Consider the following 25,164-nt stretch of genomic DNA (forward strand, 5'->3'; position numbering starts at 1 on the left):
TATTTTATCTCTGAAGTCACTGATTAATTGCTTTTTATAGTGGTTCAGCTTAAGATTTTTTCATATCCTGCTGTTAGTGAAATAATGTGTTAGATGCTGAGGGTAAGGAGGAGGGGCCCAAAAGACCCAAAAGATGGTAAGGGATATGATATAGAGCTGAATAGGACATCAGATCTGTACTCAGAGAGTTTATAGTCCAGCAAGGGAAACAGACTTGGGTATGACTATGTATAATACAACTCAGTCGAAGTGATAAAATAGAGGCACTAACCACCCACAAAGGAAGGTATGAATTATGATTGGTGGAATAAGGGAGGGCTTCTTACTTAATTGTTCCCCTAATATTGGACATGGCTTTTTTTTAACCTATTTTTTTTCTATTAAAGATAAGCATCTAGGGCCAGTCATGGTAGCTCATGCCTGTAATCCAAGCATATTGGGATGCCAAGCTGGGAGGATCAGTAAAAGCCAGGAGTTCAAGACCAGCCTAAGCAACATAGGGAGACACCATGTCTGTAAAAAATAAAAAGATGGCTTTGTGTGGTGGTGGTACATGCCTGTAGACCCAGCTACTTGGGAGGCTGAGGTGGGAGGACCGCTTAAGCCCAGGAGTTGGAGGCTGCAGTGAACTACGATGGCACCACTGCACTCCAGCTTGAGTGACTGAGCAAGACCCTGTCTCAAAAAAGAAAAAAATATATATAATACATATATAAACTAGCAACAAGACTTGTAATGTAGTTCTTTAATCTGGATTACTTAAAGTGGAATTACTAGATTATGTGTATAAAGTTATCAGTAGCTTATGAGAGCATTCCTTTTGCCTCCAAATACTTTAAAAAAATATGGATATTCTTTAAAAAAATATTTTAAAAATATATAGTAATAGTAACCAATGGCATTTCATTGTACTTTGTATTTCTTTGATTAGTAGTGAAGTTGACTTTTTTGTTTTTTAAAAAGTCAATTTGTATTTCTTTTTTGAAGAATTATTCTCTGAAGTTTGCCTCAGCATCTCTTGGGATCTCAGTGTGGTTCTTACCAGTTTATGTAAGTTCTTTATAAATGATTTACTTTTTGCCTCAAAGGTGCTTTCCAGGGTTTGTTTCACTCACCCATCAGTTCTCACAAAATTTCCAGATGTATGCAGCTTGGGACAGCAGCCCCCTTCTTGTGTGAACACTGCCAAAGCTTTTATTTCTTGAAGTAGAAGCAGTGCTGATTCTGCAGAAAGATCTAATCAGTGTGAACAGAAGTGGCACTGATGTAGGGAAAAGAGTATTCAAATCCATGTAGAATTAAGAGAGTGGGTGGGCAGCAAGAAGAAAGGATAAAGAATTCATTGCCTTCATGCTGTTCCGTTTCTGTTAAAAAAGAAAAAAGAATTCATTGCTATTGCTAACTGGATGAAGAAGCTAAAGAGGTAGAAGGAAGAGGAGGTGGGGCCTCTCTGGTCTCCAGGGTTCAGCAGGGTTGGATGCCCAAAGTGTTACATTTAAAGGAACTGGGATGTATTGCTAGAACAACTGGGAATTTTAAAACATACCTTCTTCCACTGAATATAAAAGTAATAGAAATAAAACCAACTAGTGAAATACATATATTTTGCTATATTTATTCTTTGTGGTAGGTTGCAGGAGCAAACACTTTCCCTCCTAATATTGGGATTCTGCTGCTATCTATCTATCTGTCTATCTCTATCTATCTCTACCTGTCTCTCTCTCTCTCTCTCTCTCTCTCTCTCTCTCTCTCTCTCTGTCCCTGTCTCCTGTTTTTATATTTGTCCACCCACCCAGTATTATAAGCATTATCTGACATGCTGTTAAAAATTATTTATATTCATGACATTGCTTATAGTTTTTGACTTTCACAAATAATACAAAATGTACTTAATTATTTTTCCCTTGTTGTGGAAATATTTTTTGACAGAGGAAACCAAAGTGACATGAGCAGCTTATAAAACAAAATGCAAAGACATTTAAGAAAAGGATGTTTTGGAACAGAGCCTGGCCACTAGATCTTATTAGCTTTAAAGTAGATTCTTCTTTAATGGGCTTCACTCTAGACCTGTTCAGTGTGTTTTGGAGGGGCCATCTTATTTGAATGCCCACAGTACTGACATATATGTACTCTTAGCCACTGGATGAACTTGTAGACCAGTATTTACACCCCAGATTTATGTTACACTGCATGTTACTCCTCTTGGATTAATAACATAGAGCTCCTCCCCACAACCCCCATGGTCTCAGTTGTCTTCTAACAACTTCTGTTCAACTTTTCTGTGGAACGTTTCCTCATATCAGCCTCACTGTGCTACATTAATAAAGTTGCTGTATGATGTGGCATATGAAATGGCAGCCTGACTGCAGTGTAGGTCTGCGTGAATTCACAGTGCCTTTACTCTTCCCATCTTGTGTCTCTCTTAACATTGACTTTGCCTTCACTTTGTTATCCCTATTCGTTGTACCTTGATGTTAAAGAGCCCCGCCTTAGGAGTTCTCTTAGCAGTTTTCTTCTGCCAGATGTGCTTATTCCTTCCTTGAAAAATAAAATAACTCTTTTTAACACCTGAATTAATACCCAAAGCATTATGTGTTAAAGGAATATCAACAGCAAAAGCCATTTTAGAGAAGTTCTTCACTTCATGCCCTAGTCACACTTTTAATTTCAGGCATCTAGAGCATTTTGAGAAAGATAAAAATTCAAAGAATTAGTATTAGGTCATTGATCTCCATTACAACTGTCTTAGAGCCACAGTCAGGCCTATAATTATCTATTAATATAAGGATAAGTTTTTGTTATCTCCATTTTACTGATGATGAAACTAATATTAGAGAGCTTTAGTACTTGCATTGTCCGGCATAAGTAAGCAGCAGAGCCAGGCCCCAGAGCTAGCATTCTTCATTACTTTGTTCTTTCTGCCTTCCATGTGTAGAGCTGGGACACACAGGGGAATGTTTGAGGAGATCATGGAAGCCTCAGTTAGTTTCAGGAAAGCAGAATGCTATAGTCTTTTACCTCTTGTAGCAGGACAACTCGTGAACAAAGCCACTTAGACACTGGAGTGAGGAAGGAAAAGACCTTTAATCGGCTGTGGAGTCTCGGTGGGCTTACATTGCAAGTACTGAATCCCCCGAAAGTAACTTCTTTCCCTTTTTTATAGGCATACAACTCTAAGGAGAAACTGAGGTGAAACTGTGTTATTGTCCATTGGCTGGACAATTGACCTCTTTGGCTTCATTGATTTGCTAGTTCATATTCAGCGTGCACGGGAATGGTCAGGGGATGGGGCTTACAGAGACAAGACAAAGGCAGTAAATTATTAGTTGGCAGAGGTATTTCCAGTAGTAAACATGGAGGACGTGACCAACCACCGGGCTGTGGCCAGTAGAGGTAACATTTTCTGCAGCACTTTCAAGGTTTCTAGATAGCATAGATGCTGGGAACCAAAAAGGAAGTTATCTTCCCAGTTCCTGGGCCTTACTATGGCCTGGTCAGTGGTGTCAGCAAGTTGCCTGACTGCTGATTCCAACTTCTTGGTATTTCATCTCTCTTCCCTCCCTTCCACCAGGAGGGTGCAAGGCTGAGAAATGGGGCCTTCTTTCTCACCCCACCTCTTTGAGACTCTCACGATTCTTAGTGAGAGTTCTTACTCTCACCTTCAGCCTCACTGTTGGGGTTTTCTGGTGAGACTGATTGGTAGTGGTTCTTCGGAAAGTTCCTGAACCATGGTGATAAGAAACCCTCTTACCACCTGAAGAAACAAGGGCATCAAACAAGGAAGCAGTATGCAGGCCCCTATTATTAATAGTACACCTATGACAATGGTTTTGAGTTCCCCTATCGCAGGAATATTGACCCAGGGAGAACGCATGCCAGACCTGCATGGGTACATGTGCTAGTTTTGTCATATCCCTTACAATGTTCTTAACCACCTGACCCTGGTTATTTATTTGTAGGCAGCAGTTGGTTAAGTTGAATTTTCCACATACACCTCTTTTAGCTGCCAATAAGTAATTTAAAGCCAGTCTATTCTGATAGATGGCATTTCTTATTTGAGTTTCCTGTTGGGCTAGGAAAGTTAGTGCCTGGCCAGTCTTATTAGTTAGTATTTCCAAGACAGCTTGTAACCAGATAATCCAATTAAGTGTATAGATAAGGGTAGATATCACCATGAGACATTCTTTGCCCATGTGGCAGGTCCATAATAATGGATTATTCTCTTGGGGGGGCCATTCATCATCCTTCCAGTTGCCTATGACCAGGTCATGCTTATTCTAAGAAGTATAAATAGGAAATCCCAGTAATTCCCCAGTTTTTATGGGCAGCAGGAAGAAACAAGCTTAACAGTACCAATGACACAGCTATTTGTCAACTGACTTGGTTATTTGGTATAGGCTCTGTGCCCACATATCCAGTATAAGCCAGGAGGTGCCACCCAGTCCCAGTGGAGCTCTGGATGAGACTGAGCGGCCCATAAGTTAGGAAATCTTTGGAAAGGGTTGATCTCGGTCCAGTTCAGACTCTACCAAGTGGTTGTTTCACTAGTTCCATTGTACAGTTTCTGTCCCAAGCAGTCTGGTTTGCCCACCAGGACCGTTATGCCCTTTCCTATCCTGGCGAAGCAGAACTGTCCGATAATTGAAGTTTTTAGGGCCCAAAAGTTGCCACTTTGAGCTCTTTGCCCAAAGGTTATCTTGGGGATGGGATTGGTGGGCATGAGTTTTTGTGCTTCCCAAAGCCAGTGATCCCCGATAGTAGTTCCCCCACATACATAGCAAGAGGTCACATTTAGGGACTTAGCTACATGTTCAGCGAACTGGAAGAACAGGTTCTTAGTACTTTTGGAAATTGAGGGAATGGATTGTTCGAGCTCATCGTAGAAGGTTTGGTACAGTGGCTGGGCTAAGTGGAGTACTAATTTTCCCGTTACTCCTATGGTTATTACTGTGATGCCCCAGGGGCCCATGTCTTTTCTGTTGATTCCCAGTGACATAGTTATTTCCTGATTCCACATAGGATCTCCTGGGTTTCTTATGAGGAGGGTTATGGGATTACAGTTGCCAAAGGAACAGTTTGCTGGCCCGGTTCCCTTGACTAAGCATACCTTAGGCTTTGAGGTCCCTGGTCGGCATGCTGGAGACCAGGTAGCCCACTTGACACATGTTTAGAGGTCAAGTGAATCTTCACAATGGTAACTAAAGGTACAGAGATACTTTTTGTCAGTAGGCTCTTTACCATTCAAGTCAATCACATTCACTGCGGGGACCTCCTCTCCCAGTTTTGGCCTTAATGGCTGTGCATGCATTAAAGCTGAGGGAGATTTCGTGGGGCTTTTTATAGGTCTTTACACTAGCCAGCAGGTGTCCTTTCTCCCAGTCCCAGTTATTATTAAATCCTCCCAGGTGCTTTCCTGCCTTTATAGTGAACTTAGGAGGTTTAGAGGGATTATAACAAACATCAGGTTACCCGTTTTTTGGGCTGCATACCTTATACTGGGTAGCATTATATATACATGTTCCCTTAAGGGTTTTTTTTACACTCATAGTAACTATAAAATAGCAAGACTGTAGTAATTTTTTGCTCTGCCCTGGTGACTTGATGTACACACTGGTAACAGCCCTTAAGCTGTGGATTTACATTTGTTAGGGCAATTAGGATGCAAATCCATAGTCCAAAGAAAAGGATTAACTGTCCCATGGGGGCAGCTCTCATGCTTTAGCTGTGTGTAGACTAGTTAGCTTCCGGGGTGTGCTGGAGCAGGGCTTGTTGTTTTAGCTTTCCTTAAGGTGATCTTGGAAGGGTTATGGGGGTCTGTTTTTACTTCCCAGGTGTCTGGTGCTGCAGGTTTTACATGGCTGTGATGGATTCACATGGGAACTCCCACAACCTTCATGGTGGTTGGAGTGGTCAAGATGACAGACAGTCTGTGATCCTTTCCACCTCGGTCATAGGGGAGCCACATTCCAGTCCTTAATCCAGACTTGGTTACCTGGTGAAAATGGGTGAACTGGGGAGAATAAGCTAACAGGGCACCTTTTATTAACCCATACTACAGACACCTTCTTTGCCACCTTTTCCAAAGCTTGTAACTGTTGGTACAGTTCAGTCTCCCCTAATTCCCGGGGAATTCCTGGGAGTCCCCAAAGAATGGGGGGAGGCCTGTGATACAGGATTTCATATGGGGAATACTCAGTTTTCTTAGAAGGTGTACATTTAATCTTAAAACCATAGGAAGGGCCTGTACCCATTTTAACCCTATCTCCTGACATACTTTTCCTAAACTGTTGTTAATAGTCTGGTTCATTCGCTCCACTTTGCCTGAACTCTGAGGCTGGTATACAGCATGTAACTTCCAGCTGATTCCTAGCACTCACTGTGCTTTGTACCAAGTCAGCTACAAATGCAGGCCCATTGTCTGAGCCCACTCGCAGAGGTAGTCCAAATCTAGGGATGATGTCCCTTAAGATAACACAAGTCACTGGGCCTTTTTAGTCCGTGTCAGGTAGGCTTCTACCCACCCGGAGTAAGTACGTACCAGAACCAGTAGATACCAATTACCTTCGCATTTGGGCATCTCAGTGAAGTCCACTTGCAAGTTTTCAAAGGGAGCACTTCCATAAGCCTGGATTCCTGGTGGGAGTATAGGTCCTTGTCTGTCATTGTGCTGTTTGCATGTTTACTGCTGCATCACTGTTTTGGCTAGTGCAGATAAATGAGAGGTGTAAAAATATTGGCCCAACAATTTTTCAAGGGATTCTTGACCAAGGTGGGAAGTCTTGTGGACAGCCAATACTGCTGCAGGTCCTAGCAGTTGTGGCACTGCTACCCATCCATCTGGCAGGCGTATCCATCCTCCCTCCACCTCCTTTCTGCCTCTAGTTTGGAGGAAGCCTCTTTCTTCCTCTGATTAAACCGGTACCATATCCGAAACCTGGGGCAGTAGGGGGACCATGACCAATGCCTGATATGGGATGGATGTGGCCCTCCGGGCCTCCGCATCTGCACAGGCATTTCCCTGGGCTACTGTGGTGGAGGTTCGCTGATGTCCTCAGCAGTACACAACTGCCACCTTTTGGGGCTTCCATACTGCTTCCAGTAGCTGCAAAATTTCCTATTGGTACTTTATTTTCTTGCCCCCAGAGTTAAGTAGGCCCTTCTTCCTGTGCAGTGCCCCATGTACTTTGAGAATGAGGAATGCATACCAAGAGTCAGTAAAGATGTTAACAGTTTTTCCCTCACTTAATTCTAAGGCACTAGTTAGGGCTATTAACTTGGCTCTCTGTGCTGAAGTGACTTGAGGTAGTGCTTTGGCTTCTAGGGTTGAGTCCAGAGTAACCACCGCATACCCAGTGCACCTCTTCCCTAGAGTGTTGACAAAGCTGCTTCCATCCATGTACAGTTTCCAGTCAGCCTGAGACCATGACTGGTCCTGCAGATTCAGCTGACTGGAGTAAACTGAGTCCAGTACCTCCAGGCAATCATCTGTCACCAGGTCCTCTGACAATGGGAGTAAGTTGGCTGACTTTAGGGTGTTGCAGACTTCTATGGTTATGTGCAGATTCTCACACAGCAAGCTCTGGTACTTAGTTAAGCGGGCTTTGGTGAGCCAGAGATGGCCCTTCATATTCATTAAGGTAACCACACGTGAAGGGCTTTTATCTTTAGATTCTGTCCCAAAGTTAGCTTGTCTGCCTCTTGTACCAGTAGGGCAGTGGCTGCTAAGGCTCATAGACATGGGGGCCATCCGTCCAACTGTTTGGACAAATACGCCACAGATTGAGGCCATGGGCCCACAGTTTGAGTTAGGACCCCCACTGCCATTTTCTCTCTTAGTCACATAGAGTGTAAAGAGTCTTGTCAAGTCTGGCAACCCCAGAGCCGGGGGCAGACATCAGTTTTTCTTTCAGCTGTGAGAAGGCCCCCTGCGCTTTGAGTCCCATTAGAACGGTTCTCCATCTGCCCCCTTCGTGGCTTCATACAGAGGTTTAGCCAGGACCGCAAACTTAGGAATCCACAGCCTGCAGAATCCCACAGCCCCTAAGAACTCTCGTACTTGCCTCTGAGTTTTCAGCACTGGCAGGTTACTGATAACCTGTTTCCTCTCTATTCCTAGGCTTTGCTGCCCTGCTAGGTAGTAAATCGCAGATAGTGCACCTGTCATTGGCAAATCTGGGCCTTTTTCTTAGAGACCTTGTATTCACAGGTCTCCAAGTGTCTGGGTACCGAGTCAGTTCCCAGGGCACATCCAGCCGCTAGCAGGTGTCCCAGCAAAATATTATCCATGTACTAAAGCAGCACACAACCTAGGTCCTTGGTGGGAAACCTCTGGAGGTCCTGGGCCAGTGCCTCTCCAAAGATGGTTGGGGAGTTCTTAAACCCCTGTGGAAGCCAAATCCAGGTGTATTGTGTTGTTATGCCTGACTCTAGGTTTTCCTACTGGAAGGCAAACAGTATCTGGCCCTCAGGGGCTAACCAGATACTGAAGAAAGCATCTTTTAAGTCTAAGTAGGTGAACAGCTGACCTCAGCTGGTAGTAGACCTAACAACATACAAGGATTGGGCACCATGGGGTGCAAAGCCACAGTTGCTTGATTGACTAAGTGCAAGTCCTGCACTGGTCAGTAGTCCTTAGCTCCTGGCTTGGGGACAGGCAGGAGAGGCGTGTTCCAAGGAGACTGGCAGGGGACTATGATTTAAAGGCCTTCAGCCATTTTAGGTGGATTTGGATTCCCTCCAACACCTTTGTCAGGATTGGGTATTGTCTTTGTCTGACTGATGGTGCCCCTGGCTTTACTTCAGTAACCACTGGAGCCTGGTTTATTGCCATCCCTGCGGGGGTTGTCCTCTGCCAAGACTGATGGCCATCACTTGGCTATGGCTGATGGCCATTCTTGGCTTGGCTTAGTTAGGAAGAGTCTCCACTCCTTCTCCTTTGGGACCGTGAGAGCCATGATAATCCCTGCTTGAGACAATTTGAACTGTAGAGAGCCCTTATTAGTGAATGTGATAGTAGCTCTTAGTTTGCTTAACAAATCTTTCCCCAAGAGGGGTAGGAGGCAGTCCAGCATGTACAAGAACTGATTATAATCTCATGGCCTTCCACCAAACAGGTCCATGGTAGGCAAAAAGCCTGTTTCTCCAAAACTCCAGTTGCTCCAGTTATGTCTGTTGTTTTACTGGACAAAGGGGCTATGGGTTGGGTCACCACTGAGTGTTCTGCCCTGGTGTTGACTAGGAAATTAATGTTTCTGCCCCTCACCGTCATCCTGACCATAGGCTCTCTGGGGGTGGACAAGCACAGTACCCCCACTACAGTCCAGTATCCCTTTGGCTAGGTTGAATAGGGTTCATTCTGACCCCTCACTTTCCAGTCTCATCTTTAACTGTGGGGCATTTGTTTTTCCAGTGCCCCATTTCCTTTCAGTAGGCACATTGGTTCCTCAGTAGGGGCTGACTTCCAGACTGGGTCTTCTGTTTATTTGGACCCCCTTTCCCCACCCTTTGAGGGGGTTTTCCCTATGCCTGCAGCTATTACATCAGCATTTGCTGCTGCTAGCAGGTTAGCATTCCGCTTGGCCTGCCAGTCATCCTCTGTGAGCCTCTCTGTGGTTTATTACATCTTGGTTAGTTAAAACCTGATGTGCTAATTCCAGCATCTGAGCAGTACTTACAGTTGCCAACCCAACCTGTTTCTGGAGGTTTTTCCTAATATCCTCAGCACTTTGCATAACTAGGGTCATACTGACCATTGTCTGGTGTTCAGGGCTCTCTGGGTCAAATGGGGTGTACATCCAAAAAGCTTCATATAGCCTTTCATACAATCGCCCAGGGCTCTCATCCTTTTCCTGCTTGGCTTCTGACACTTTGTAAAGGTTGGTTGTCTTTTGAGCCCCTCTCTTTGGTCCCTCCATGAGGACCTTCCCATGTTGGAGTATGTTCTCCATACCCTCACACTCATTGGGGTCCCAATGGGGGTCTGTGGCGGGCAAAGGTATCTTAGCATATTCCTGAGGATTCCGAAAATCGCTTGGGGCATTCTCCAGCCACTTGGTGGCTGCCTCGAGCAGCCTGTGCCTGTCATCTGTGTTGAAGAGGTTCATAAGCAGTTGATGACAATCAGCCCAAGTGGGATTATGTGTTTGGATAATAGTTTGCATTAAATCGAGTATGGCTTGTGGCCTCTCTGTATATGTGGGAGTGTTCTGTTTCCAATTAAACAGATCAGTAGTGGTAAAGAGCTGGTACACGTACGACTCTCTCTCCCTCATGTGCCCCTCCTTGTCCACTCCTGTAACGCTGCTCTCTCAAGGGCATCTTTACTTCACGTTTTGGCCGTAGGTGGGCCACCATTGGAAGGGTTTCTTCTGTTGGGGAACTACCTTTCTCCTCCCTTTTGGGCTGCCTAGGGGTTCTGAGACTCAGCGGTTGTTCTGGTGCTGTGATCTCTAGCCCCTCTTCCTTATAAGAGGGAGGTTCTAGGGCAGCGGGAAGGGGGGCTGGAGGCACCCTAGGGACATGTGTTGCTCCTTCCAGCCAATTATTCTCTAATTCTGGGTCTACTAAAACCTTGGGCTTCTGCTGCTTTTGGCAAGTGGAGCATGACTCTCCTTTCCCTAACTGTCCCTTTGCTAGAAGCACTGCTGTAGCCTGTCCTCTTAATCACTGCAGGGAGTTCAGCACTAGTTGAAGCTAGCTATGTATATAGGGAAAGTGGTCTGGGTGTCCCTGCTCGCCTGTAACCTGATGCCATACTTTGGAAACCAAAGATTTGTCTACGCTGCCCTCTGCTGGCCATCCTACTTCTAAGGCTAGCCAATCTATTTCGCACAGAGTAGACAATTTCCCTGGTGTCATAAAGACCCCATAATCTCTATTATACCCTTTCTTGAAATTTTTCAACGTGGTTCCCAACGGGGTTGGTTTCCCTTGCACGTTTCTCATCTCCCTCCCTCGACAAAACACCACTCATGTCACAAGAAGGGAAAAGGGAATGAGGTTACACACTTGCTCTGCCTGTTGCCAGCCATCCCCCTCGCTGGAGAGTTGGACCCTCTTGGCTTAAGGCAGGTTGGTACAAAGTGCCAACACAGTCTGCCACTTAGTCGTATGAGGCGTCCTATGGAACCGTGGCTCAAGGTGCACTCTGGCTTCGGACTGTGAGGGGGAGTTGGAGCTCCCCACTCGATGCCTGTCTCAATCTCGCACTTGCACACTCTTCCCACCAACCAAATTAAAAACAGAAACAAACTTAAGTTGCCAGAACTGGCTTACAAAGAAAGAAAATCGAAAAAGAACCAAAGTATCAAAATCAGCATGCCAGGGGTGATCAGGCCACACTTCCACTCAGAGGGAGTGGGCAAAGTTTCAGGCAAGCTTTCAGGGTTGACCCTACGTGTTTCAGTTGTCCTAGTGTCAGTTCCTTCCCGGTGTTTAGCCACTGTGCCGATTGCTGCGGGGTCGGCCAGGTCTCACCTCAGCAAGGCAGTCCACTGAGAAAGCGAAAAATGCTCTCTCAGAGACGCCTTTAGGACCCGTATCTACTGAGCTAACCAGAGCCCACCTCAGGGATGCTCCGCAGGGCATGCCAATACCTCCTTATAGGCTTCCGGTTGTCTGCCAAAGCAGTTTTCACTTCCCGGTGAGGGAACCGGAAATGTAGCAACCCGTGAACAAAGCCACTTAGACACCCGAGTGAGGAAGGAAGAGACTTTTAATCGGCCGTGGAGTCTCGGTGGGCTTATCTCCCAAGTACCGAGCTTCCCGAAAAGCAGCTTCTTCCCTTTTTATAGGCTTACAACTCTAAAGGAGAAACTGTGTTATTTTCCAGTGGCTGGACAATTGACCTCACATTCTTTGGCTTCATTGCTTTGCTAGTTCATATGCGGCATGCGCAGGAATGGTCAGAGGATGGGGCTTACAGAGACAAGACAAAGGCAGTGAATCATTAGTTGGCAGAGGTATTTCCAGGAGGGGATCTGGATCATGTAAACGTGAAGGACGTGACCCAGCACCAGGCTTTGGCCAGTAGAGATAACATTTCGCAACACTTCATAGGTTTCTAGATAGCATAGACACTGGGAACCAAAAAGGGAGTTATCTTCCCAGTTCCTAGACCTTATTATGGCCTGGTCAGTGGTGTCTGCAAGTTGCCTGACCGCTGATTTCAACTTCTTGGTATTTTCTCTCTCTTCCCTCCCTTCCATCAGGAGTGTACAAGGCTAAGAATTGGAGGCCTCCTTTCTGACTCTGAGTGCAAACATGAATTCTCATTTCATCAGAATTGACCTTGTCAGCTTTTCAATTACCTAGAATAAATGGTTTGATGGATTAGACTCTTTTCCTGGTGAACAGAATCCATGTGACATAGTTACCTCTGCAAAACCATGGAAATCACAGTCTCAGATGAACATTGATTGCTTCTTTCTGGTGTTAGCTGTGGAGATTGACCATGCACAGACTGATCTGTTACTAAGGAGTTTTCTAATGGCCTAATAGAAAGGAAATGCTTGATAACAATATAATGTTTTCTGTTAAGTAAAAGGATTTAATTTGCCAACTCTTTATAAGCCATGCTTAACAGTAACCAACTTTAGCTACCATTTATGAGCACCTGCTATATACCAGGAATATATGTGCTTTTTGTATATAGTTTTAATCCTCATAAGTCTTTTGAGGCAGGTATTATTTCACTTATAAAAGAGGAAACTAAAACGGGGAAATAATTTCCCCAAGATCATATACCTAGAAAGTGGCAAGAACTGGGATACACCAAGTTTAACTCAAAAGCTAGTAGTCTGTGCTCCATAGAATCTTCCATGAATGTTCAGATATTTTTTTTTAAAGTAAGTTTCAGAGTACTAAATCCAATATGATGGTCAATATATTGTTTAAGAATTTGTGGGGCCAGGTGTGGTGGCTCACGCCTGTCATTCTAGCACTTTGGGAGGCTGGGGTAGATAGATCACCTAGTCATGAGTTTGAGACCAACCAACCTAGCCAAACTCCATCTCTACTAAACATACAAAAAGCCAGGTGTGGTGGCATGTGCCTGTAATCCTAGCTACTGGGGAGGCTGAGGCAGGAGAATTGTTCAAACCAGGAGGCAGAAGCTGCAGTAAGTTGAGATCACACAACTGCACTCCAGCCTGGGCAACAGAGTGAGACTCCATCTTAAAAAAAAAAAAAAAAAAAAGAATTTGTAGTAAAACTGTATGATAAAAAGAAAGTAAAGGTAATATAATTTTGAGGATAAAGGCCACACCTCTGGGGTGGTGGATGGTGTGGAGGCAGAGAGATGGAATCTGGAAGAAACATACAGTTGGCTAATTCATTTTGGCAATATTCTAGTTCGTAAGTTGGGGAATGGGTTCACATATATATTCTGTTATACATGCTACATTATAAAACCTTTTAAAGAATTGTATGTTTCTGTTATGCACCACTGTCATCCATTATGTTTTCAGAGGACCCTTGGTAAACATTTATTAGTAAAATTCAGATAAATTCAGAGTCTTTTCTCTATAAGAAACTTATCTTTATTTAGGCTCTGATGACAGTATCCAGTGTGATTTGACTGCCATTGATGATTCTTTAAATGGAGGGCTCTTGGAGTATTTTCCTAGATCCTTATCTTTGTTACCTGATTTTCATACTAGTTTCTTCAGAAGACAGTGGCTAGTTTATTTTTGATATTTGTTTTGCAAAAGGACTGTGTGTGTGTGTGTGTGTTTTAATTGCCAAAAATTTCAAACATAAAAATTGAGAGGGTAGTAGTACACTGAACCCCCATATTCTACTGAGTCATTTATCAACTCATGGCCACTGTTGTTTCATATGTATGCTATCTGTAAACCCCCTCCTGGATTATTTTACATTATATCCCAGATGTCATTTCATAATTTTACTGTGAATTGCTAAAGGATCTCTTTTTGTTAGTAAAAAATCCTAACCATGATGCTGTCACTATACCTAAAGAATTATAATTTTTAATACCACCAAATATCTGGTCTGTTCAACACTCCTTAAGTCCCATAATTTTTTTTTTTTTTACAGTTGGTTTGTTGAAAACAGGATCCAAACAAGTTTTACATATTGCAAAAAGTTTTTGTTGCTAATATTTTAGGCTCTCTTAATTTACAGAAGAATCAAACCCCAAGAAATTCTTTTTAAAGACTTAATCATTCATGAATTACACATAAGCTTAATACTGTTTTTTTTCTTTTTTTTTTTTTTGAGATGGAGTTTTCACTCTTGTTGCCCAGGCTGGAGATCTTGGCTAACTGCATCCTCTGCCTCCTGGGTTCAAGCACTTTTTCTGCCTCAGCCTCCTGCCAGGAATGTCACCATGCCTGGCTAATTTTTTATTTTTAGTAGAGACCGGGTTTCTCCATGTTGGTCAAGCTGGTCTTGAACTTCCAACCTCAGGTGATTCATCTACCTTGGCCTCCCAAAGCGCTGTGATTACAGGCGTGAGTCACTGCGCCCAGCCAAGCTTAATATTGTTAACAGTAACTGTGTCATAGGCCTTTTTATTCCCTCCGTAGTATCTAAGATAGTACTGTGCAGGTAGGCCCTCAGAAAATGTACTCTTAAAAGCAAAGTCTAGCAAACTTTTTCTGAAAGGAAGAGGTAGTAAATATTTTAGGCTTTGCAGGCCATATGGTCTCTGTCACAACTACCCAAGTCTTTATTACTGCTACTCAACTCTGTTGTTAAAGCACTAAAGCAGCCATAGACAATTTGTAAATGAGTCAGGTGGCTGTGTTCCAATAAAAGTTTATAAAAAAGCTGGACTGGGCACAGTGACTCAGGCCTGTAATCCTAGCACTTTGGGAGACCAAGGCAGGCTTATCACTTGAGGTCAAGAGTTGAAGACCATGGCCAACATGGAACCCCGTCTCTACTAAAAATACACAAATTAGCCAGGTATAGTGGTGCCTGCCTGTAATCCCAGCTACTAGGAGGCTGAGACAGAATCGTGTGAACCTGGGAGGAAGAGGTTGCAGTGAGCCGAGCAAGATCCCACCATTGCACTCCAGCCTGGGCGACAGGAGCAAAACTCTGTCTTAAAAAAAAAAAAAAAAAAAAAAATTTGCTCATCCCTGTTCTAGAGAACTGGTTTTTCTTTTTCTTTCTTTTTTTTTTTTTTTAAATAGGCCACACCCAGCTGAGAACCAATTTTTCAGAATGTCTTCTGTAGTTTGCTAGGGTTCTGTAAAGGTTTGGGAAGGGCAGAATGAGTACTGGTAACACCCTACTACCCACCTCAAGATCTCTACATTTATTTATTTTATATACTGGGTTTCATATAAAATTTTATTTAAAAACAGGATTCTTATTTTTTAAAATTGAAATTTGGCTGGGCATGGTGGCTCAGACCTGTAATCCCAGCACTTTGGGAGATTGAGGTGGGTGAATCACTTGAGGTCAGGAGTTCAAGACAAGCCTGGCCAACATGGTGAAACCCTGTTTCTACTAAAAATACAAAAATTAGCTGGGCATGGTAGCACACGCCTGTAATCTCAGCTACTTGGGAGGCTGAGGCAGAAGAATTGCTTGAACCCGGGAGACGGAGGTTGTAGTTAGCTGAGATTGCGTCACTGCACTCCAGCCTGGCCAACAGAGTGAGACTCCATCTCCTTAAAAAAAAAAAAAAAAAAAAAGAAAGAAAGAAAGAAAGAAAGAAAGAAAAAGAAAGAAAGAAAGAAAAGAAAAAAGAAATTCATGGGTCTGTGACACACTACTGTTTTTTTTTTTTTTGGAGACGGAGTTTCGCTCTTGTTATCCAGGCTGGAGTGCAATGGCGCGATCTCGGCTCACCGCAACCTCCGCCTCCTGGGTTCAGGCAATTCTCCTGCCTCAGCCTCCTGAGTAGTTGGGATTACAGGCACGCGCTACCGTGCCCAGCTAATGTTTTGTGTTTTTAGTAGAGACAGGGTTTCACCATGTTGACCAGGATGGTCTCGATCTCTTGACCTCGTGATCCACCTGCCTCGGCCTTCCAAAGTGCTGGGATTACAGGCTTGAGCCACTGCTCCCGGCCTGCATCTTTTTTTTTTTTTAAGACAGTTTTGCTTTGTCACCCAGGCTAAAGTGCAGTGGCATGATCATAGCTCACTATAACCTTGAACTCTTGGGCTCCAGCAGTCCTCCCATCTCAGGCTCCCAAGTAGCTAGGAAGGACTACAGGCACTCATCACCACACCCAGCTAATTTAAATTTAAATTTTGTAGTGATGGGGTCTCGCTGTGTTGCCCAAGCTGGTCTCAAACTCTTGGCCTGAAGAAATCCTCCTCTCTTGGCCTCCTCAAGTGTTGGAATTGAGCCACTGAGCGCGATCAATGTGTGTCTCTTAAAAACAAGATCATATTCCTAGAAAATTGTAACACCATTATTAAACTCAAGAAATTTAACATTAATGCCAATACTATTATTTCGTATACAGTTCGCATTCATATTTCCTCAGTTGTCCCAATAGTATCCTTTGTATTTCTTTTTTGGGTCAGGGATCCAATTAAGTATCATACATTGCATTTAATTAATCTTTTTATTAATTTTTATTTTAGGGGATTCCCCCAGTCTTTTCCCCTCTGGTATTTTATTATGAAAATTATGAATATACAGCAAAGTTAGAAGAATCTTACTACTCAGATTCCATTAATATCTTACTATGTTTTATTACAAATCTGTCTATTTATATCTCTAGTCGTCCTTTAATCCATGTTATTTTTTTGATGCTTTGCAAAGTAAGTTGCAAATATTGGTTCATTTCCCCTGAAATACTTAAGCATTCAAATAATGAACTAAGTTCCAATATTTGTGTGAAATGCACAGATATTAAGTGTAGATTTTCTGAATTTTGGGCAAATGCATATACCTATTAACACATGGAGCATTAATATCACCCCAGAAGATTCCCTCATATCTCTTCTTGACCCCTCCCACTAAAGGCAACCACTGTTTATTTCTGTGAAATTCTAATATGATGTTCTAGAATTTGATAGTAGAATCATTCCAGTATGCTTTTGTGTAATCTTTCACTCAGCATAATGTTTTTGAGATTGATCTATATTGTATTCCTTTTTATTACAGAGTAGTATTCTAGCATATCAATATACCAGTTTCTTCACAGAATTCTTCTTGGTGAATTTTTCACTATCGTAAAGAAAGCTGCTGTGAACATTCTTGTACAGGTTGTATAGTGAACACAGAATTTCACATCTTTTGAATAAATAGCTAAGAATGGAATTGCTAGGTTATAAAGAAACTGCCAAACCGTTTTTCAAAGTAGGTGTAGTATTTTAATTCTCACTAGCAGTTTATGAGCATTCTAGTTGTTTTACATTTTTGCTACCATTTCATATTCTGTTTTACCCCCTTAATTTAGTCATTCTGGTAATCATGTAATGATTCTAATTGCATTCCCTGATGGCTAATGATGTTTTTCACATGATTGTTGTCTAATTTTGTATCTTCTGTAAAGTGTTCAAATGTTTTAACCATTTTAAAATTGGATTGTGTGGCTTTTTATTATTGAGACAGGATTCCTTTATATGTCCTGAATACCAATTGTTTGTCAAATATGTGTTATACAAATATTTTCTTCTAGTGTGTACTTGCCTGTTCATTTTCTTAATGGTGTCTTGATGTGTAGAAGATTTAAGATGCTCTAATTTTCAGTTTTTTCCTTTATGGCTCTTATTTTCTGTTTAGGTTTATGGTACATCTTGAATTGATTTTTGTGTATGGTGTGAGTTAGGGAATGAGGTTTATTTCTTCTAAATGGATATCTAGTTATTCTAGCTCAATTCATTGAAAAGACCTTTTCTCAATGGATTGCTTTGGTGCCTTTGAAAATCAACTGACTGTATAAGTGAGAATTTATGTCTGGGTTCTCTTTTTTATTTAATTGATCTGTTGTCATTATGCCAGTATAAGTATCTTGATTATAGTAACTTCATAGAGAACTTTTTTTTTTTAATTGCATTTTAGGTTTTGGGGTACATGTGAAGAACATGCAAGATAGTTGCATAGGTACATATGTGGCAGTGTGATTTGCTGCCTTCCTCCCCTTCACCTATATCTGGCATTTCTCCCCATGCTATCTCTCCCCAACTACCCCACCCTCTGCTGTCCCTCCCCTATTCCCCCCACAGAACCCAGTGTGTGATGTTCCCCTCCCTGTGTCCATGTGTTCTCATTGTTCATCACCCTCCTATGAGTGAGAACATATGGTATTTGATTTTCTGTTCTTGTGTCAGTTTGCTGAGAATGATGTTCTCCAGGTTCATCCATGTCCCTACAAAGGACACAAACTCATCGTTTTTGATGGCTGCATAATATTCCATGGTGTATATGTGCCACATTTTCCTAGTCCATTCTATCATCGATGGGCATTTGGGTTGGTTCCAGGTCTTTGCTATTGTAAACAGTGCTGCAGTGAACATTAGTGTGCATATGTCCTTATACTAGAACAATTTATAGTCCTTTGAATATATACCCAGTAATGGGATTGCTGGGTCAAATGGAATTTCTATTTCTAGGTCCTTCAGGAATCGCCACACTGTCTGCCACAATGGTTGAACTAATTTACACTCCCACCAGCAGTGTAAAAGTGTTTCTATTTCTCCACATCCTCTCCAGCATCTTTTGTCTCCAGATTTTTTAATAATCACCATTCTAACTGGCCTGAGATGGTATCTCAATGTAGTTTTGATTTACATTTATCTGATGACCAGTGATGATGAACATTTTTTCATATGTTTGTTGGCCTCATGTATGTCTTCTTTTGTAAAGTGTCTGTTCATATCCTTTGCCCATTTTTTTTTTTTAATTTTTTATTGGATTTTAGGTTTTGGGGTACATGAGCAGAGCATGCAAGACAGTTGCGTAGGTACACACATGGCAGTGTGCTTTGCTTTTCTTCTCCCCTTCACCCACATTTGGCATTTCTCCCCAGGCTATCCCTCCCCACCCCCCCCACTGGCCCTCCCCTTTTCCCCCCAATAGACCCCAGTGTTTAGTACTCCCCTTTCTGTATCCATGTGTTCTCATTTTTCATCACCCACCTATGAGTGAGAATATGCGGTGTTTCATTTTCTGTTCTTGTGTCAGTTTGCTGAGGATAACGTTCTCCAGATTCATCCATGTCCCTACAAATGACACAAACTCATCATTTCTGATTGCTGCATAATATTCCATGGTGTATATGTGCCACATTTTTCCAATCCAGTCTATTATCATTGGGCATTTGGGTTGATTCCAGGTCTTTGCTATTGTAAACAGTGCTGCAATGAACATTCGTGTACATGTGTCCTTATAGTAGAACGATTTATAGTCTTTTGGATATATACCCAGTAATGGGATTGCTGGGTCAAATGGAATTTCTATTTCTAAGGCCTTGAGGAATCGCCACACTGTCTTCCACAATGGTTGAACTAATTTACACTCCCACCAACAGTGTAAAAGTGTTCCTTTTTCTCCACATCCTCTCCAGCATCTGTTGTCTCCAGATTTTTTAATGATCGCCATTCTAACTGGCGTGAGATGATATCTCAATGTGGTTTTGATTTGCATCTCTCTGATGACCAGTGACGATGAGCATTTTTTCATATGATTGTTGGCCTCATATATGTCTTCTTTCGTAAAGTATCTGTTCATATCCTTTGCCCACTTTTGAATGGGCTTGTTTGTTTTTTTCCTATAAATCTGTTTGAGTTCTTTGTAAATTCTGGATATCAGCCCTTTGTCAGATGGGTAGACTGCGAAAATTTTTTCCCATTCTGTTGGTTGCCGATCCACTCTAGTGACTGTTTCTTTTGCCGTGCAGAAGCTGTGGAGTTTCATTAGGTCCCATTTGTCTATTTTGTCTTTTGTTGCCAATGCTTTTGGTGTTTTGTTCATGAAGTCCTTGCCTACTCCTATGTCCTGGATGGTTTTGCCTAGATTTCCTTCTAGGGTTTTTATGGTGCCAGGTCTTATGTTTAAGTCTTTAATCCATCTGGAGTTAATTTTAGTGTAAGGTGTCAGGAAGGGGTCCAGTTTCTGCTTTCTGCACATGGCTAGCCAGTTTTCCCAACACCATTTGTTAAACATGGAATCCTTTCCCCATTGCTTGTTTTTGTCAGGTTTATCAAAGATTGTATAGTTGTATGTATGTTGTGTTGCCTCCAGTGCCTCTGTTTTGTTCCATTGGTCTATATCTCTGTTTTGGTACCAGTACCATGCTGTTTTGATTACTGTAGCCTTGTAGTATAGTTTGAAATCCGGTAGTGTGATGCCCCCCGCTGTGTTCTTTTTGCTTAGAATTGACTTGGCTATGCGGGCTCTCTTTTGGTTCCATATGAAGTTCATGGTGGTTTTTTCCAGTTCTGTGAAGAAAGACAATGGTAGCTTGATGGGGATAGCGTTGATTCTGTAAATTACTTTGGGCAGTATAGCCATTTTCACGATATTAATTCTTCCTAACCATGAACATGGAATGTTTCGCCAACTGTTTGTGTCCTCTCTTATTTCATTGAGCAGTGTTTTGTAGTTCTCCTTGAAGAGGTTCTTTACGTTCCTTGTTAGTTGTATTCCTAGGTATTTTATTCTCTTTGTAGCAATTGTGAATGGCAGTTCTTTCTTGATTTGGCTCTCTTTAAGTCTGTTATTGGTGTATAGGAATGCTTGTGATTTTTGCACATTGATTTTGTATCCTGAGACTTTGCTGAAGTTGCTTATCAGCTTCAGGAGTTTTCGGGCTGAGACGATGGGGTCTTCTAGATATACTATCATGTCGTCTGCAAATAGAGACAATTTGACTTCCTCCTTTCCTATTTGAATACCCTTTATTTCTTTTTCTTGCCTGATTGCTCTGGCTAGAACTTCCAGTACTATATTGAATAGGAGTGGTGAGAGAGGGCATCCTTGTCTAGTGCTGGCTCTTAATTGCTGCCTCGACTTCAGACCTTGTTATTGGTCTATTCATAGTTTCAGCTTCCTCCTGGTTTAGGCTTGGGAGGACACAGGAGTCCAGGAATTTATCCATTTCTTCCAGGTTTACTAGTTTATGTGCATAGAGTTGTTTGTAATATTCTCTGATGATGGTTTGAATTTCTGTGGAATCTGTGGTGATTTCCCCTTTATCATTTTTTATTGCATCTATTTGGTTGTTCTCTCTTTTATTTTTAATCAATCTGGCTAGTGGTCTGTCTATTTTGTTAATCTTTTCAAAAAACCAGCTCTTGGATTTATTGATTTTTTGAAGGGTTTTTCATGTCTCAATCTCCTTCAGCTCAGCTCTGATCTTAGTTATTTCTTGTCTTCTGCTGGGTTTTGAGTTTTTTTGATCTTGCTCCTCTAGCTCTTTCAATTTTGATGATAGGGTGTCAATTTTGGATCTCTCCATTCTCCTCATATGGGCTCTTATTGCTATATACTTTCCTCTAGAGACTGCTTTAAATGTGTCCCAGAGGTTCTGGCACGTTGTGTCTTCATTCTCATTGGTTTCGAAGAACTTCTTTATTTCTGCCTTCATTTCGTTGTTTACCCAGTCAACATTCAAGAGCCAGTTGTTCAGTTTCCATGAAGCTGTGCGGTTCTGGGTCGGTTTCTGAATTCTGAGTTCTAACTTGATTGCACTATGGTCTGAGAGGCTGTTTGTTATGATTTCAGTTGTTTTGCATTTGTTGAGCAGTGCTTTACTTCCAATTATGTGGTCAGTTTTAGAGTAGGTGTGATGTGGTGCTGAGAAGAATGTGTATTCTGTGGATTTGGGGTGGAGAGTTCTGTAAATGTCTATCAGGTTTGCTTGCTCCAGGTCTGAGTTCAAGCCCTGGATATCCTTGTTGATTTTCTGTCTGGTTGATCTGTCTAGTATTGACAGTGGAGTGTTAAAGTCTCCCACTATTATTGTGTGGGAGTCTAAGTCTCTTTGTAAGTCATTAAGAACTTGCCTTATGTATCTGGGTGCTCCTGCATTGGGTCCATATATGTTTAGGATCGTTAACTCTTCTTGTTGTATTGATCCTTTTACCATTATGTAATGGCCTTCTTTGTCTCTTTTGATCTTTGTTGCTTTAAAGTCTATTTTATCAGAGATGAGAATTGCAACTCCTGCTTTTTTTTGCTCTCCATTAGCTTGGTAAATATTCCTCCATCCCTTTATTTTGAGCCTTTGTGTATCCTTGCACGTGAGATGGGTTTCCTGGATACAGCACACTGATGGGTTTTGGATTTTTATCCAATTTGCCAGTCTGTGTCTTTTGATTGGTGCATTTAGTCCATTTACATTTAGGGTTAATATTGTTATGTGTGAATTTGATACTGCCATTTTGATGCTAAGTGGCTGTTTTGCCTGTTAGTTGTTGTAGATTCTTCATTATGTTGAAGCTCTTTAGCATTCAGTGTGATTTTGGAATGGCTGGTACTGGTTGATCCTTTCTATGTGTAGTGCCTCTTTTAGGAGCTCTTGTAAAGCAGGCCTGGTGGTGACAAAATCTCTGAGTACTTGCTTGTTCGCAAAGGATTTTATTTTTCCTTCACTTCTGAAGCTCAGTTTGGCTGGATATGAAATTCTGGGTTGAAAGTTCTTTTCTTTAAGGTTGTTGAATATTGGCCCCCACTCTCTTCTGGCTTGTAGTGTTTCTGCCGAGAGATCTGCTGTGAGTCTGATGGGCTTCCCTTTGTGGGTGACCCGACCTTTCTCTCTGGCTGCCCTTAGTATTCTCTCCTTTATTTCAACCCTGTTGAATCTGACGATTATGTGCCTTGAGGTTGCTCTTCTTGCGGAATATGTTTGTGGTGTTCTCTGTATTTCCTGCAATTGAGTGTTGGCCTGTCTTGCTAGGTGGGGGAAATTTTCCTGGATGATGTCCTGAAGAGTATTTTCCAGCTTGGATTCATTCTCTTTGTCCCCTTCTGGTACACCTATCAAACGCAGGTTAGGTCTTTTCACATAGTCCCACATTTCTTGGAGACTTTGTTCATTCCTTTTTGCGCTTTTTTCTCTGATCTTGGTTTCTCGTTTTATTTCATTGAGTTGGTCTTCGACTTCAGATATTCTTTCTTCTGCTTGGTCAATTCGGCTATTGAAACTTGTGTTTGCTTCGCGAAGTTCTCGTATTGTGTTTTTCAGCTCCTTTAATTCATTCATATTCCTCTCTAAGTTATCCATTCTTGTTATCATTTCCTCGAATCTTTTTTCAAATATTTTTTCAAGGTTCTTATTTTCTTTGCATTGATTTAATACATGATCTTTTAGCTCACAAAAGTTTCTCATTATCCATCTTCTGAAGTCTAATTCCGTCATTTCATCACAGTCATTCTCCGTCCAGCTTTGTTCCCTTGCTGGTGAGGAGTTTTGGTCCTTTCTAGGAGGCGAGGTGTTCTGGTTTCGGGTGTTTTCCTCCTTTTTGCGCTGGTTTCTTCCCATCTTTGTGGATTTTTCCGCTGGTCGTCTGCGTAGTTGCTGACTTTTCGATTGGGTCTCTGAGTGGACACCCAGAATGTTGATGATGAAGTATTTCTGTTGCTTGATTTTCCTTCTACCAGTCTAGCCCCTTTGCTGTACGACTGCTGAGGTCCGCTCCAGACCCTGCTTGTCTGGGGTGCACCTCTAGCAGCTGTGGCACAGCGAGGGATGCTACCAGTTTCTTTTTCTGCTATCTTTGTCCCAGGATGATGCCTGCCTAATGTCAGTCTTTTGGATATAGAGGGGTCAGGGAGCTGCTTGAGGAGACAGTTTGTACTTTATAGGGGTTTAATTGCTGAGCTGTGCGCTCTGTTGTTCCTTCAGGGCTGTTAGGCTGCTATGTTTGATTCTGCTGCAACAGAGCTCATTGAAAAACCCTTTTTTTTTTTTTCCTCAAATGCTCTGTGTTGAGGGGTTTGGGCTTTATTTTTGGATGTTCGATGAGGTGTCCTGCCCAGCTAGGAGACAGACTAGCCACTGTTTGGCTGCCGAGGCTCCGCCCTGCTGTTGTGTGATTCGCCCTGTTCCTGCAGGCTCTGCTGTGGTCTCCGCCACGCCCTGCGGCGGAGTCTCTTTGTTGCAGCGTGTTGCCTCAGCAACGGCAGGCTGCGTCAGCAGTGGGCGTGTATCTCAGTAGGGACGGGTTGCCTCGGCAACGGCTGGCTGCGTCAGCAGTGGGTGTGTATCTCAGTTGGGGCGGGTTGCCTCGGCAACGGCTGGCTGCGTCAGCAGTGGGCGTGTATCTCAGTTGGGGCGGGTTGCCTCGGCAACGGCTGGCTGCGTCAGCAGTGGGCGTGTATCTCAGTTGGGGCAGGTTGCCTCGGTAGTGGTGGACGCCCCTCCCCCACAGAGCGTCTCCGGCTGTCTGCTCGGGATAGTTTGAAATCGCGGTTTTGTTCGTCCCACTGGGTATCCCAAACGATCTGTCCCTACAATCCCCTGGGCTGGGCTACTGTCCAAGTCTCGTTCAGTCTCAAGTCCAGCCCTCTCAAGTCTCAGGTTGCCAGTTCAACAAGGCACCCGGAGAAGCGCGCCCTGTGGGGATTGCTGGGTAGGGCCGGCCGCTGCCGCCCCAGCTGCCGGCTTCGCCAGGCAGACCTACTGCCTGGCGTCCCGTGTCTTTTTTATACTTGGGAGTTTCCCCGTTCTGTGGGCAACAAAAATCAGTCTGGAAATGCAGCTCAGACTCACCGTTTGCGGATTCAATGCGAGCTCCAATCCTGGGTTGTTCTCACAGCGCCATCTTGAGTCCTCCTCCCCTTTGCCCATTTTTGAATGGGCTTGTTTGTTTTTTCTTGTAAATCTGTTTTAGCTCTTTGTAAATTCTGGATATCAGCCCTTTGTCAGATGGGTAAACTGCAAAAATTTTTTCCCATTCTGTTGGTTGCCGATTCACTCTAGTGACTGTTTCTTTTGCCATGCAGAAGCTGTGGAGTTTGATTAGGTCCCATTTGTCTATTTTGGCTTTTGTTGCCAATGCCTTTGGTGTTTTGGTCATGAAGTCCTTGCCTCCTCCTATGTCCTGAATGGTTTTGCCTAGATTTTCTTCTAGGGTTTTCATGGTGTTAGGTCTTATGTTTAAGTCTTTAATCCATCTGTAGTTAATTTTAGTGTAAGGTGTCAGGAAGGGGTCCAGTTTCTGCTTTCTGCACATGGCTAGCCAGTTTTCCCAACACCATTGATTAAACAGGGAATCCTTTTCCCATTGC

At 42.8% G+C, this 25,164-nt stretch overlaps 1 protein-coding gene across 16 annotated transcripts in view; it reads left to right on the forward strand.

The window, feature by feature from the left end:
- The window catches only part of UIMC1 (ubiquitin interaction motif containing 1), a 177,608-nt gene that overhangs the window by 125,905 nt on the left and 26,539 nt on the right, over positions 1–25,164 (forward strand). For 9 of the 16 annotated variants that reach the window (XM_078364667.1, XM_078364662.1, XM_078364666.1 and 6 more), the window contains one exon: positions 988–1,050. The exons of the other annotated variants lie outside the window; for them this stretch is intronic. In XM_078364667.1, coding sequence (XP_078220793.1) covers positions 988–1,050 — 63 coding nt within the window. The remainder of the gene's footprint in view (positions 1–987; positions 1,051–25,164) is intronic. 16 annotated transcript variants of the gene reach the window in all.

Source organism: Callithrix jacchus, chromosome 2 (genome assembly GCF_049354715.1).
Source record: "Callithrix jacchus isolate 240 chromosome 2, calJac240_pri, whole genome shotgun sequence".
In the NCBI taxonomy this organism is placed as follows: Eukaryota; Metazoa; Chordata; class Mammalia; order Primates; family Cebidae; genus Callithrix; species Callithrix jacchus.